At 41.0% G+C, this 14856-nt stretch overlaps 1 protein-coding gene across 5 annotated transcripts in view; it reads right to left on the bottom strand.

Moving 5' to 3' along the window:
- PHLDB2 (pleckstrin homology like domain family B member 2) overlaps window positions 1–14856 on the bottom strand; it is an 83116-nt gene that overhangs the window by 24206 nt on the left and 44054 nt on the right. For 4 of the 5 annotated variants that reach the window (XM_045001888.1, XM_045001889.1, XM_045001890.1 and 1 more), the window contains 5 exons: window positions 13310–13420; window positions 11846–11935; window positions 7483–7626; window positions 4777–4917; window positions 3804–3903 (listed from right to left, as the gene is read on the bottom strand). In XM_045001888.1, the coding sequence (XP_044857823.1) occupies window positions 3804–3903; window positions 4777–4917; window positions 7483–7626; window positions 11846–11935; window positions 13310–13420 (586 nt within the window). The remainder of the gene's footprint in view (window positions 1–3803; window positions 3904–4776; window positions 4918–7482; window positions 7627–11845; window positions 11936–13309; window positions 13421–14856) is intronic. The other variant, XM_045001891.1, reaches the window with a different exon arrangement.

Genomic DNA, 14856 nt, shown 5'->3' with positions numbered 1-14856 from the left:
AAGCATCTATCAACAGTTTTATAATGTCTCAACATTTCAAATTAGGCCATCAAGAAATTTCCTCTTTCCCAGTGAGAATAAACCCAATCCCCTAAACCTCTTTTCATAATTTAGTGTCTTCACACCAGCTATCCTCTCTGCTGCCTCTTTTAAGGCAATAATTATCTTCCTGTGATATGGTAATCAGCATAGCACATATTATTCCAGATGACATCGAAAAAAGCACCTTGCACAGTATGAAATATACCTTTTTTTTGTATTCTCCATCTGCTTATTCAGTCGTGAATTAGACTATATATTTTTAGTCTACCACCTTTACTAAACTGACTAATTTCAGTGATTCTCTTCCCCATTCTCTCAGCATTTTCCTGATCTATGTATTAGGCAATTGTTCATATGGCACATATATCATAGTTTGGTTGCATGCCGACAAAATAAATTTGATTGGCAGAGTTTGCAACATAAAAGGTGGGCAAGGATTTTCAAAATTAGTGGGTCTATTGTGGGTCTAATAATTAAGCTGTTTTTGTGTCTGCTTCTGAAATATTTCAGGGTGGAAGTAACAAACAAACAAACAAGCAAGCAAGCAAGCAAGCAAGCAAACAAACAAAAACAGAAAGTTTGTGCAAGGCCCTCCAGATTACTGAATCCTAAGAGGCAAACCCACAAGTGTGGTTCAATTCTGTAAGGTGACTATGTAAAAATGGCGCAATTTTACTCAGCAAATCTGCTCCATATATGTTCAGTTGCCTTTGTTGATTTGGCTGACTACAAACATCTTCTTAGACTACAATAATGCTTTTAAGGCCTGGTCTACACTATGAGTTTATATCAAATTTAGCAGCTTTAAATTGCATTAACCCTGCACCCGTCCACACAACGAAGCCCTTTATATCAATATAAAGGGCTCTTAATACCGATATCTGTACTCCTCCCGGACGAGGGGAGTAGTGCTGAAATTGGTATTGCCATTTCGGATTAGGGTTAGTGTGGCTGAAATTCGACGGTATTGGCCTCCGGGCGCTATCCCACAGTGCACCATTGTGACCGCTCTGGACAGCAATCTGAACTCGGATGCACTGGCCAGGTAGACAGGAAAAGCCCCGCAAACTTTTGAATTTCATTTCCTGTTTGCCCAGCATGGAGCGCCAATCAGCACAGGTGACCATGCAGTCCCAGAATCAAAAAAGAGCTCCAGCATGGACCGTACGGGAGATATTGAATCTGATCTCTGTATGGGGAGATAAATCTGTTCTATCAGAACTCCGTTCCAAAAGACGAAATGCCAAAGCATTTGAAAAAATCTCCAAGGCTATGATAGAGGCCACAACAGGGACTCAACACAGTCCTGCGTGAAACTTAAAGAGCTGAGACAAGCGTAACGGAAAGCCAAAGAATCAAATGGACGCTCACGGAGGGAGGGAGGGGGGACTGAGGACTCTAGCTATCCCAGTTCCCGCACTCTCCGAAAACCATTTGCATTCTTGGCTGAGCTCCTAAAGTCTGAAGGGTCAAAAACATTGTTGCGGGTGGTTCAGGGTATATGCCGTCAGCCTCCCCCCCATGAAAGAAAAGGGGAAAAAATCATTTCTCACCTCTTTTCAATGTCACCGTATATCTAATGGATGCTGCTGGCAGACGCGGTGCTGCAGCGCTACACAGAAGCATTCCCTTCCCTTCCTGATGGCAGACGGTACAATATGACTGGTATCCGTCATCATCATCCCGTGAGTGCTCCTGGCTGGCCTCGGTGAGGTTAGCCGGGGGCGCCTGGGCAAAAATGAGAATGACTCCCGGTCATTCCCTTCTTTAAGCTTTGTCTCCTGGAGATTCAGTCCTGCCTGGAATATCATAGCAGCTGGAGGCTGCCCTCCCCTCCCCCCTTTGATATCTAATGGAGATTCAGTCCTGCCTGGAATATCATAGCAGCTGGAGGCTGCCTCCCCCCCCTTTTATCTCTGCTTGCAGATGCAATAAAGTCAGTGTTGTTTCTTCATGCATTCTTTATTACTTCATCACACAAATCGGGGGATAACTGCCACGGTAGCCCAGGAGCGGTGGGGGAGGAGGGAAGCAACGGGCGAGGTTGTTGCAGGGGCACCCCCTAGAATGGCATGCAGCTCTTCATTTCTGCGGGATGTCTGGGGCTCTGACCCAGAGCAGCTGTTTGCCTCTCTGGTTCTTTAGTAGAGTTGCCTGATATTCTAGGCAGGACTGACTCTCCCTTTAGACAAAACTTAAAGAAGGGAATGACCTGGGGAGTCATTACCATTTTTGTTCATGCACCCCCGGCCGACCTCACCAAGGCCAGCCAGGAGCACCCATGACAGCAGCAGACGGTACAACAGGACTGGTAACCATCTCTGCTAACTTGCAAAGGCAGGGGGATGCTGCTGTGTAGCACTGCAGTATCGCGTCTGTCAGCAGTATCCAGTAGACATACGGTGACTGAAAAAAGGCTAAACAGGCTCCATGGTTGCCGTGCTATGGAGTCTGCCAGGGCAATCCAGGGAAAAGGGCGCAAAATTATTGTCTGCCGTTGCTTTCACGGAGGGAGGATTGACTGACGACATTTACCCAGAATCACCCGCGACACTGTTTTTGCCCTATCATGCATTATGATCTCAACCCAAAATTCCAATGGGCGGGGGAGACTGCGGGAACTATGGGATAGCTACCCACAGTGCAACACTCTGGAAATCGACGCTAGCTCGGTACATGAACGCACACCGCCGAATTAATGTGCTTAGTGTAGCCGTGTGCACTCGACTTTATACAATCTGTTTCCAAATACCAGTTTCTGTAAAATCGGAATAATCCCATAGTGTACACATACTCTAATACTTGTTAGCCCTGAATAGCCAACACAGATATGGGAAACTATGATGGAAAAGTACTATGGATTCTATTTTGGCTAATGCATAATTAACACAATTGTAAAGTAAATTTCTGTAGTAGAATATTTATTTTTGGTAATGATGAACATGCCAGAAAGAACAGGTATTGATTCTCAGATCTCAGAAACAGTTGAGTTTGCAGAGTTGACAGAATCAAACATATTTTTACTTAAAAAAATTGAGCATGAATGAGCTCAAGCTGAGAAAAAATAAACAGAACCCCAAGGCTTGCAGGGACATGTTTCAGAGCAGTACTGTACACTGGATGCAGAATTGTCATGTCTTTATTCCAGAGTTGCACCAGCAAAGCTACAACAATCAATATTTTTAGGCACACACATCTAAGATAGATTAAAATAAACTGTACTCTGTTATAAATCTTCATCTTTAAGGGTCAATCATAAACCCTGATTATTCCACCCTGGCAAAAGTATCTGCCCATGAAGAGTAATTTACAAGACCAAGATAATGTTTCTAAACACACACACACACACACACCTTTAATAAGTTGTCTCAAAACAACAACAACAACAACAACAACAAAAAACCCACTCACATTAGTTGGAGTTAACCAGTTTATCCAATACATATTCTTCAATGCACCTTTCTTGTTTACAACAGCATATGTGAAAATTATGTACTTTGAAATTGAAATGGGAAATGACAAGGAGCCATTGCCTGTGCGCCTGCAATATAGTTTAATTCCATACATCTTTAACATCTTTTTTTGCTGAAGTCTGAACATTGTATATGCAGATTTCTATTTTCATATTGAAAGGAAAAATATTATTTCAAAGCCCTAACAAACTCTGTAGATTATAAGTACACTGATTTGGGATTTACTTTCCAGAAGAATGAACATTAGATACCCATGAAAAGAAAGTAAGTGTTTTAAAATAACTTTACCTTTATGCATTCTCCTTGATTCGGACTCTTTGGTTATGGTTGCCAGACAGTGAGGAAGTACACTGCCACAGCTGTTGCTCTGTCCTAGTGGTAAATGACCCTGCATGAAATTTTGTGAACAGATATTTACAAACTGCACACCTTATAACTTTGTAAGTCAGCAATTCCAGACAAAACAAATACCTCATATGGATTTCATGACAAAGTATCAGCTATAAGCTACTTTAGTTGTACACGTTCTCAATTTCTGAAATATTTTCAAGTATCTTCTCCTCCTAAAATCACATGAAGGCTCTTGGTTGCTCTACAATGATTCATGGTGCCACAATCTAGATACAATTTTCAGTTTCATCTCCACCTTCTAGTAACATCAAGAGGAAAAGAAAAATCAGAGCTCTAAATGTTTCTTTAAAAATCAGTTTACTCTAATCTGGAATTGCAACCACTATTATTATATAGTAATCATAAATTAACTGTTATTGCATGACATCACTATAGGTTTGAATTAAGGTTGTTTTGGTGCCTTTTCCTATCTTAACATGTTTGGATTTCCTTTAAGTTTAACTCTGAATTTGCTGGTTTGTAACATCTAGGGTTTATCTACACAGAAAAGTTACATCGGCATGGCTATGTCTCTCAAGGTACGAAAAAGCCACTGTCCTGGGAGACATGGTTAAATTGACTTAAAACCCGGTGTAGACAGTGCTAGGATGACGGAAGAATTCTTCTGTCAACCCAGTTACCACCTCTTGGGGACATGGATTATCTACACAGATGGGAGGATCCCTTCTGTCACTGTAGTAAGTGTCTACCCTCAAGCTCTACAGTGGAACAGGTGCAGAGTGTTTTAGAATGTAGACATAGCCTTACTTTTGGGATAATTACAACATCCGTACGTTACTCAACCTTCACTCCTTAACTTTTCATATGGGACTATAGAAATGGAAAAACTATATATAGGCATATTACTTACTTTAGGAGTAACACTTCGTCCGAGAGTAGCACTACTGAAGTGTGGCGATACAGAGGGAGCGGTTTTCTTGCGGGGTAGAGTATCACTCAAATATGTGCCCTCCTTGTGCTGTTTCTTTCTTTCTTCCAGATTTCTAAAGTGCTTAAAATATAATTTGCAACACTGTTTTGACAAAATGAATCGAACTGTTTGGTAAATTATGTTCCACACAGAATATAATGAAATCTACCATCTCGAAATTTCACTGTAAAGAATGTGTCTCATTTTAAAGCTAAATATTCTGTTTTACATCTTGTCAAGAATTTGTTGTTGTTTTTTAAAGGCTGCTGCAGTACTAAAAACATATTACTAGTCACAGAAATTATATGATACATGGTAAAATAGTAACCAATTGTCCCCAAAGATAAAAATTATCAACTATTCTCAAATTTACAATAGCATTAAGGACTCTCTGAAGCTTGTGCAGTGCTTAGGGTTCACATTTAAGCATTTATCATTAATGAGTTCTGCCAGTTAAGACATATAAATGGCCAAATAAAAGTGGTGTGATTTCCAAGATTCAATGGGACATAGAAACAGAACTTGTAACATATTTATTTTTATGGCGATTGTGGACCAAATTAATGACACGGGTATTATTTTAGAAATAAACAACAGTTTTAATTCCTCATACCCTTAAAATTAAAAATTTGTATCCATACTGGTGAGTTGTTAAGAGATTCATCTTAAACAAAGCTCTCAAAAATGTAGGATATCACACACATAGAATGAAAAATATTTCATAAACAGAAAGTAAAGCTTAATGTTAAATCATCACCAATTTGCAACTGAATCAATCATACTGTACATAAAAATGGGCCTGTAATTTTACATCAGCACTGCCTGTTGATTAAGAAAACATTGTAAGAACAGAAACACGTTGTTGGCCCTGCACCCAATTATTGTTTTAAAAACACAAGGAGTCTAGGGCTTTGTCTACACAGCCAATTGTTTTGTCATTCACAGGTGCTTAAAAAAGCCCCCGCCCGAAAGACAAAAGTTTTGCCGTGGCAAGTGGCAGTGTAAGCGGCTCGTTATCGGCAGGCGCACTCTCCTGTTGACAACACAAATGCCGCTCATAGGGGGTGAAAGTATTTTGTAAAAGTACCAACAAACAGTGTTTCCACTGGCAAACTTTTAACGGCCATGTCGCTAAAAGCTATGTAGTGTAGACAAAGCCTAAGTTTACAAGTGGCATCCTATTAGGCAAAGGAAAAATAAACCCTTCCAAATGCTAATGAACTGGTAGTTTAAAGCCAACATATTTTTGGTGAGTCCATTGTTGGAAGGTAATAGAAAACCTTCCATTTAAATTTGACTTTAGATCTAACCACTTGCACTTTACTGTTGCAAGAGCTTCCAACAATTAAGATAGCTCTCAAGTGTCAGCATTTTCCACTGTGTTATTCATTTGTTTTAAAAGCAAACAGACATACAATATGTACTCTGCCATGGGCTATGATGAGATCTTTTCTCATCTCATTGTGCATGTCTCTATCACTAAATGCATTTACAGACCACCATCAAGAAGAGACTATTTATTCGACACCACTCAGTAATAATTCATAAAAATTCAGCAAAACCTTTAAGTACAGAGCTCTGCAAGTTTGAATCAATTATGGATTCTTAGATAATCACATCACATGAAAAATTTATGTGTAAATGACTTCTTTGCCACCATAAAAAAATCCAAGATGATCAGTTTTTAATTTGTTACCTGTTGTTGCCTGCGGTGTTTCTTAGCTGGGAGAGGAGGAGGTGTATCAGATAAAGGAAAAGGATCTACATGTGTAACCATGACCTCAGGCCAATGGACTGATGGAAGTTGAGCAATAGAGCGAGGAGAAAGAGAGTGAGGAAACACAAATCCAGAACAGAGAGATGATCTTAGCTTTATAGGAAAGAGAGAAATTACACACAGAGATTTCTACTAGGAATTATTCAATACACATGGCACACACAAACTGCAGTTTATAACAATATTTCATTGGAAGAGTTTGGAGTGAAAGTACATATTATACTGGAACTGGTAAATAAATATTTGAAGCAATGTAAAAATGCTAAATACCAAGTTTATTGGTAAACTATAGCAGCACAAAGATAGGACATTTTTAATCATAAAGTTGCTCCATTTTAACACAGAGGGGCTTGTTTATTTTTTAAACAATGTAAAGATTGATATAAAGGCAAAAAGTTACAAACACAGTGCAAAAAAGGCCAGAAAGAACAGATTGGAACAACAAAGAAAAGTGAAGGTATTGATCTGTATCCAAAATATTAAAGATAGATATTACTTCTGCATAGATTCATCCCACAAAAATGAGCTATAATAAGACAGGAAATCAACACTTCACCTCCACCATACAAATCATCATTATATTATATGACCTGAGACTACTTTTCCGAAGGACCCCTACCATATGAAAGGCAATGATTGCCCCTATCAGAAATAAGTGACTTCTTCTTAGCCTCTAAAATCCCAAATCCAAAACCAAACACATTTTATAATTGGAGAATTCCTTTGGCCTTTTCTGTCAGACCAACATCTGACCCTTCATCGCTAAGTCTACAGTTCGTTTTAGGGTTAAACTTATTACACTAGAAATTTAAAAAAAAAATAGCTGTCAAAGAATGATGTAAACAAAGGGAAATGTCTCTCAAACAAACCTCTTTATTTTGTGGCTGGCTCGCCAGCACAGCCGTGGAAGGCTCAGTGGCAACAGCGTCAGCATCTGTGGGGGGCTGAGTGGAAGGGGATCTATTCGTGGAATTGCCATACAGCTCACTAATTTCACTTACACTGATATAACCCTAAAAGGAGGAATTCAGAAATTAAACACGAAAAAGGAGTAAAAGCCAAAAGACGTGCAAGAGTGTTAATGTATCCAGTACAATGAAGGTTAGTTTGGAGTGATACAGCCAAATATCTGTGGTCTTATCAAAATATTTCATTAAAGCAGTAATAACAATTATATTTTAAAAATACTGAATACTTTAATTTTGAAGAATGTTTTCAGTCATTCCAAATACATTTGTGTTACCAAAAGGCAAACCAACTATAAGTGAGCAAGACACTTTATCAAAGTAAAGCCATCAGTGCTTCTTGTTTTGTTTTAGTATGTTTAAATTTGAACCACTTGGCTAGAGCCACCACCTAGATTTTAAACATAACATTAGCATTTCCCCCAAAACAAAAGTCTTATTTGTGGATGTTTAATGCTTAGGATTTTCCTCTCTTCACGTTTTTTTTTTTTAAAGCCCATCCCTATTTATTTCCTGATACACCTTTTAATTAAATGTGTGGGGACTGGATGGCTCACAGGATTGGTATTATGACATGGTGTGTTATTCTGTAAATTATTCTAATAATAGTTGCTTAAATTGGCAGTGTCTAAAAGTGGCTGTTTGGAGGCTCATATAAAATGCTGATGGGTATCAGTTTGATTCCTAATGGACAAGAGTCCACATCCTAAAAGTAGCGACTGCAATTTGAATCTCTATAAGCAATCTTAGATGAAGAAGGCCAAGGGCTGCCTGAAAAAGTATGGAGACTATGCTACACTTGGAAGCGAGGCACAATGGCAGGACAGTTGATGTACATGTTCTGATGTCAAGAGAAATTCAGTGTCTAGTGCTGTCAAATACATTCACTTCAAAAATAAAATACAGCTTCAATGCGTTGATTATAAATAAGTCAATGCCCCAACTCTTGAGCTGTGGAAAAAGACCATTTTAAAGGAGGGAAGTCACTGCTGAAATAGTGTCATAAAAATAAGGCAGAAATATATTTTAAAAAACAATGAAACAGTGAACCACTTTTAAGATGAACAGGTGAAAGAATGGAATATGGTTATAAAACTGCACTGATTCATTAATACATGAAAAGATGTCCTTTTTTGGAATGAAGATGATCAGAACAGCTACAACTTATTGCTACAGTATATCTGCTTTTAAAAGGGATCTTTAGGAATGAGCAAAAGAGTATTTTGGCTGCAGGGAGAAGCATTGCAAAGACACACTAGAAGATGGAGGATTTTATTCACTTAATCTCAAGGCAGATGTTATTCAGGAAACTCAAGTGTGATTTTGGTGACCAGACATCCCAATAAAATAGGGACCATCCCGATATTTAGGTGTTTGCCCGTGTCCCGACCGATCTTTGTTCCGCTGGCGGAGCCCCCCCCCCCATGTGTCCTGATATTTTCTCCCTCTCATCTGCTCACCCTAAGTGTGATTCTAAGTTAAAGAAGCTGCCTTAGATATTTGACAATTTATTCAAAATGCTAGTATTTTCTGTTTATAACAAACTGCAATCCACAGACACAGAAACTTCATTATGATGAGTTAAGATAGGGGTGAAAGTAACTTACAGGACTTACCGGTGTGGCCAGAGTCCTGAGGGGGTGTGTGGCCTCACCTGGAAAAGGTGTGGCCTCAACTGAAGAGGTGGTGACTCTCAAGATTTAAAGGCCCTGGGGCACAGGCTGTGGCTGGGAGCCCTAGGACTTTTAAATCACCCCAGGGCTCCCAGCTGCAGAGGTGGCTGGGAGCCCCCGGGGCTCCGGGGTGACTTAAAGGGCCTGGGGCTCCGGCCGCCGTGGCGCCCTGAGCCCTTTAAATCCCGGCCCAAGCCCGGCTGCCGGAGCTGCATCAGAAATTTAAAAGGCTCGGGGCTCCCCGCAGCCCTCGGGAGCTCTGGGCCCTTTGAATGCCCACCTGAGCCCAGCTGCCAGAGCTGTGGGTGGGGTGGGGGTGGGGGGTTAAAGGGCCCGGGGCTCCCCAAAGCTGCCAGAGCACTGGGCCCTTTAAATCTTCACTGTGGAAGCCGGTGTGGTCCAGCACAACATACTGGCTCTTGCCGGTACACCATACCGGACTGGACCGGCTTACTTTCACCTCTGAGTTAAGATGATAAATACATTGATTCAATATTGCTAAGATATGCACTGGCTGAATCACTACAAAAAGTAGGGACTGTGGCTCAGCTCCCCTCAGACTCCTTACCCAGTTCAAAGGTGTGGGTTGTGAGGGCTCAAAGATTACCTCAGAGCTTTGGAGCTTCACAAGTGCAGCAAGGTCTAGGTTTTCCTTCACATTAGGAATACTTACTCAATACCTCACCCAAAACTTTTGAACCTCTTCCCTTTTGACTGCCAACAATGATTAAATAAATAGAGCTACAATAGCTCAAAGTCTTTAACTCGGTGTTTAAATGATGAAAAGCTGAAATAAACATTTATAATGGATTTTTTCTATCCCAAAAAGAAGTCAGTGACAAAAAAAGTCAAATATACGATATAAGAGCAAGAACACTGTAACTTAGGCCTGGTCTACACTACGCGTTTAAACCGATTTTAGCAGCGTTAAACCAATTTAACGCTGCACCCATCCACACAACGAGGCCCTTTATATCGATATAAAGGGCTCTTTAAACCGGTTTCTGTAATCCTCCCCGACGAGAGGAGTAGCGCTGAAATCGGTATTACCATATCGGATTAGGGTTAGTGTGGCCGCAAATCGATGGTATTGGCCTCCGGGCGGTATCCCACAGTGCACCACTGTGACTGCTCTGGACAGCAATCTGAACTCGGATGCACTGGCCAGGTAGACAGGAAAAGCCCCGCGAACTTTTGAATTTCATTTCCTGTTTGCCCAGCGTGGAGCTCTGATCAGCACAGGTGGTGATGCAGTCCCAAATCCAAAAAGAGCTCCAGCATGGACCGTACGGGAGATACTGGATCTGATCGCTGTATGGGGAGGCAAATCTGTTCTATCACAGCTCCGTTACAGAAGACAAAATGCCAAAGCATTTGAAAAAATCTCCAGAGGCCACAGCAGGGACTCAGCACAGTGCTGCGTGACAAGCGTAACGGAAAGCCAAAGAATCAAATGGCGCTCATGGAGGGAGGGAGGGGGTACTGTGGACTCCAGCTATCCCACAGTCCCCTGTCTCCGAAAAGCATTTGCATTCTTGGCTGGGCTCCAAGTGCCTAAAGGGTCAAAAACATTTTCCCGGGTGTTTCAGGGTGTATGTCGTCAATTTACACCCTTCCCCACCCCCGAAGGAAAAGGGAAAAAAATCGTTTCTCGCCTTTTTTCAATGTCACCCTATGTCTACTGCATGCTGCTGGTAGACGGGGTGCTGGAGAGCTAAACAGCAGCACCCCGTCTATGATAGTCCAGGCAGGACATTAAAGGGTAGGGGGGGAGAGGAGACCAGCCTTCCGCTGCTATGATAGTCCAGGCAGTACAGAATCTTTTCTTTATACATGACGGGGGTGGGGGGGGGCCCAGTTGCTATGATGAGGACGGTTACCAGCTGTTCTGTACCATTTGCTGGGAATGACCAGGAGTCATTCTTATTTTTACCCAGGCGCCCCCGGCCGACCTCACCGAGGCCAGCCAGGAGCACTCACGGGCTGATGACGAGAACGGATACCAGTCCTTCTGTACTGTACCATCTCCCCAGTAGCAGATGGCAGGGGAGACTGCGGGAACTATGGGATAGCTACCCACAGTGCAACACTCCGGAAATCAACACTAGCCTCGGTACATGGACGCACACCGCCGAATTAATGTGCTTAGTGTGGCCGCGTGCACTCGACTTTATACAATCTGTTTTACAAAACCAGTTTATGTAAAATCGGAATAATCCCGTAGTGTAGACGTACCCTTAGTCACACTTGTCCTTAGCTGTTTCTAGATCTCTCTTTCCTTATGTCAGTCAGGTTCAAGTGTTTATTTAGAGAAAAACAGATTCTCTAACAAATGCAAAATGGTAATTTATCGAGGGCAAAAGTTTAATGAACGGAAAAAACATCTGAGAAGCTATTTTTTGGCTTAATTTGGACTTCCAGAAGTAACACAGCAAAGTTTCCTAATCATAGCAAGAACAGAATATTGAAAATCACATGAACAATGCATTGCATATTTTACAAGTTTTGCCAAACTCTAAATCACTATTGCATACAATGTTAATAAACACTAAGCTTACCAGAGGTTCAGGAAAACAGCAGTTAACACTGCTTACCTCTTTTAGACTGCTAGGACTGACAGGAAATCCTTTTCCTCCAGAAAGTCCAGAGTATTTCTTTTCCAGATTACAAAGATTCTCTTTTTCCTGTCAGGAACAGACATTGTGTTTATTTCAGAAATTAATATTTATCCACCTAAAATGAATGCCAGTTATTTATTTAAAGGGAATAAGGAAACTGTGGTGTGGCTAGAATTGCAATAGCAGTTTCTATTTTATTTATTTATTTATAGCAGAACTGAAACTCTCCAACAGTTCCCAATACCCATCTGGGATTTAAGCTCCAAATGGCCTGAGACCTAGCAGTCCCACACTTTACGACCAATCCAAATCCCACTGAAGTTGATGGAAAGACTCCTTTTGGCTTCAGTGAACTTTGGATCACACCCTATATGTCCAATTGCAATCGCCAAAGACTGTAAAAAGCGACCGTTGATTTGGGGTGTCTGAGTTCTGGGGTTTCCATTTTGACACAATAAAGAAGCCTGACTTGACAGGTGAGGGCTCCAAACTTTCTGAAAATCAGGCCCTTTTTGTAAGGTGTACCATGTTCAGGGGCGGCTCTATGTATCTTGCCGCTTCAAGCACGGCAGTCAGGCTGCCTTTGGTGGCATGCCTGCGGGAGGTCCGCCAGTCCCGCCCCTTCGGCGTACCCGCTGCCGAATTGCCGCCTAAACCGCGGGACCGGCGGACCTCCCGCAGGCATGCCACCAAAGGCAGCCTGACTGCCGCCCTCACAGCGACCGGCAGGCCGCCCCCCCACGGCTTGCCGCCCCAGGCATGCACTTGGTGCACTGGTGCCTGGAGCCGCCCCTGACGAAGTTGGGGGCGGGGGGAAGAGGGCACCCAAAATCACTAGTCACTTTTAAAAATCTTTGTCAATAGCTGTGGTCAAACCAGAAAGCTCTTGAGGTCTGTCTCCAGCATACAGATGAGAGCAAGGTGTTTTCAGAGAATAGAATCCACTTCCTCCTTGTGGTCTAAACCAAAATTTAGGTCCCAGGAGAAAGATACATTTTTTTCATTCTAGAATTTTATTAGCCAGAAGTTGGTCATGACAAGTAGTCTGATTTTGTGGCCAGTTATTGGCCATTATATGTTGATGGTTTGGAAGGTGCAGAGGTTGTGCACATTCCCAGCTAGCCTTTGACGTGTGAAATGTTGGCATTTTATATATATAAAATCCTAAGTCAGCGGAACAGCTTTTGTTTACTATATTTGTAATGCAAAGACCTTGTTCATTATGAGGTAATCTCTATAAAACCTCATATAAGACAAAACACCACTACAGTTTTTAGCTAGGAAACCGGCTGGTAATAATAAGGTGGGGTTTTTTTTAATGCTATTGGAAAACAGAAGCCTGTTGAGATAATTTTGTCTTTCCAACTTCCATGTAACAATTAGATTTAAAAAAAACCACACCAATATAAAAAAAATCTACAAACACAAGAAAGCACTTACTCTTTGCAGCATCATTATTAAGTTATTCTTCTCTTTTACAAAATGATCTTGTTCCCTCTGTGACTGCTGGACGATATGATTGGCTTGCTTTTTGAGAGCAGAAATCTTCTCCTAATATACAAATATAATAACCACATTTTACATATTTAAGTTTGAAAGGACAATATATGCAGCATGGATCTTGTTCAGCGAGTGCACACGCTAGCAAATATAATGTATCTATTTCATCCATAAGCTTGGCAAAACAGAACTGTGATAATAACTATTTCTTAAAGTTAAGATTGTAACTACTGGAAAATAATTTTTAACAATTAAAAATGTATGAATCCTTAACATGGTACATGGAAAACTGTTAAAAATGACAAGCTATCACTTGGGGTTTCCTGGTCCTGCTTGCAGGCTTGGAGTCTCTGTAGGGAAGCATGCTATCAATCAGTCTGCAGAGAGCCATCCCAGAGTAAGATGGGTTGAGTTGCGCCTCTGTTTTTTGGGTTCTTGTGTGTCATCATTCTAAATTCTAAGAAATAAAGATTATGTTGCTACCTTCCAGCAAAAGTATTTATGCTGTGTGTGTGTGTATGCATACGGAAAGTCCCTTATCTGTAAAAATAAATAATTGTTTTTTCTCTTCTCCACGTTATAGTGCTATGCTATGAGGCTTCATCACATGAGCACAGGACTAGGAACCAGGAACTCCTGAATTCTAATTCCTGTTCTAGCCTTACTTCTTCTGAAGTTTTGGACTCTTAATATCTCTGCCTCCATTGGTCCCTCTGTGAAGTTACGATAATAATATTTGCCTGAGGTTTAATTACTTTAAAATGTTTAAATGCTTTGAAGATTAAATGCACTAAGAGAAAGTAATACAGAACTAACAAAGAAATTTTTAAATAACAGCCAACCACGCCATTAAATGTGAGGAGGATTCAATAGGAACCAGACAGTGGAGAGTGGCTCCTTGTAAGTACCATAGACGTGAGAACAAGGCAAGATCAGCTGGGGGGGAAAAAAGGAAAAAAAAAAAAAGACAGACATTCTCAGTCTATTTCATTGTGTTGAAGTAGAACAAGTTATGTTCTGCCATGATGCTGACATTTTATTGCATAATTTTCCATTTGTTAAAATACAGATAAGAGATGGGCAAGATTGAAGCAGCAATCTGGTTCATTTATTGAGCTTGCAACAGTCAAACAAAAGCAATGATGGTTTTAAATTTTTTATCTCACTATACTCAAGGTTGTTCCACAAGTGAAGGGGAAAATTAAAACAGAAGATCTTGAACACGACTGCCCTCATTTAAATAAATACTTGTTTCATTACCTGTACCTTGTCACATTGTTAGCTTATCCATCTCTGGTTTAGAATCATAGATTATCAGGGTTGGAAGGGACCTCAGGAGGTCATCTAGTCCAACCCCCTAATCAGAGCAGGACCAATCCCCATCTCCTACATGCCCTACTGCTTCTTATTGTCCACCAATGATTCTGGCTGCTTCTGTCTCTTATCTCACCCAGTTTTGGATGTTTGCCAAATATCTCCATAAAACG

The sequence above is a fragment of the Mauremys mutica genome, chromosome 1, assembly GCF_020497125.1.
Source record: "Mauremys mutica isolate MM-2020 ecotype Southern chromosome 1, ASM2049712v1, whole genome shotgun sequence".
In the NCBI taxonomy this organism is placed as follows: domain Eukaryota; kingdom Metazoa; phylum Chordata; order Testudines; family Geoemydidae; genus Mauremys; species Mauremys mutica.
Note: the sequence above shows the minus strand (reverse complement) of the source record. Positions and strands in the feature narration are given on the sequence as shown.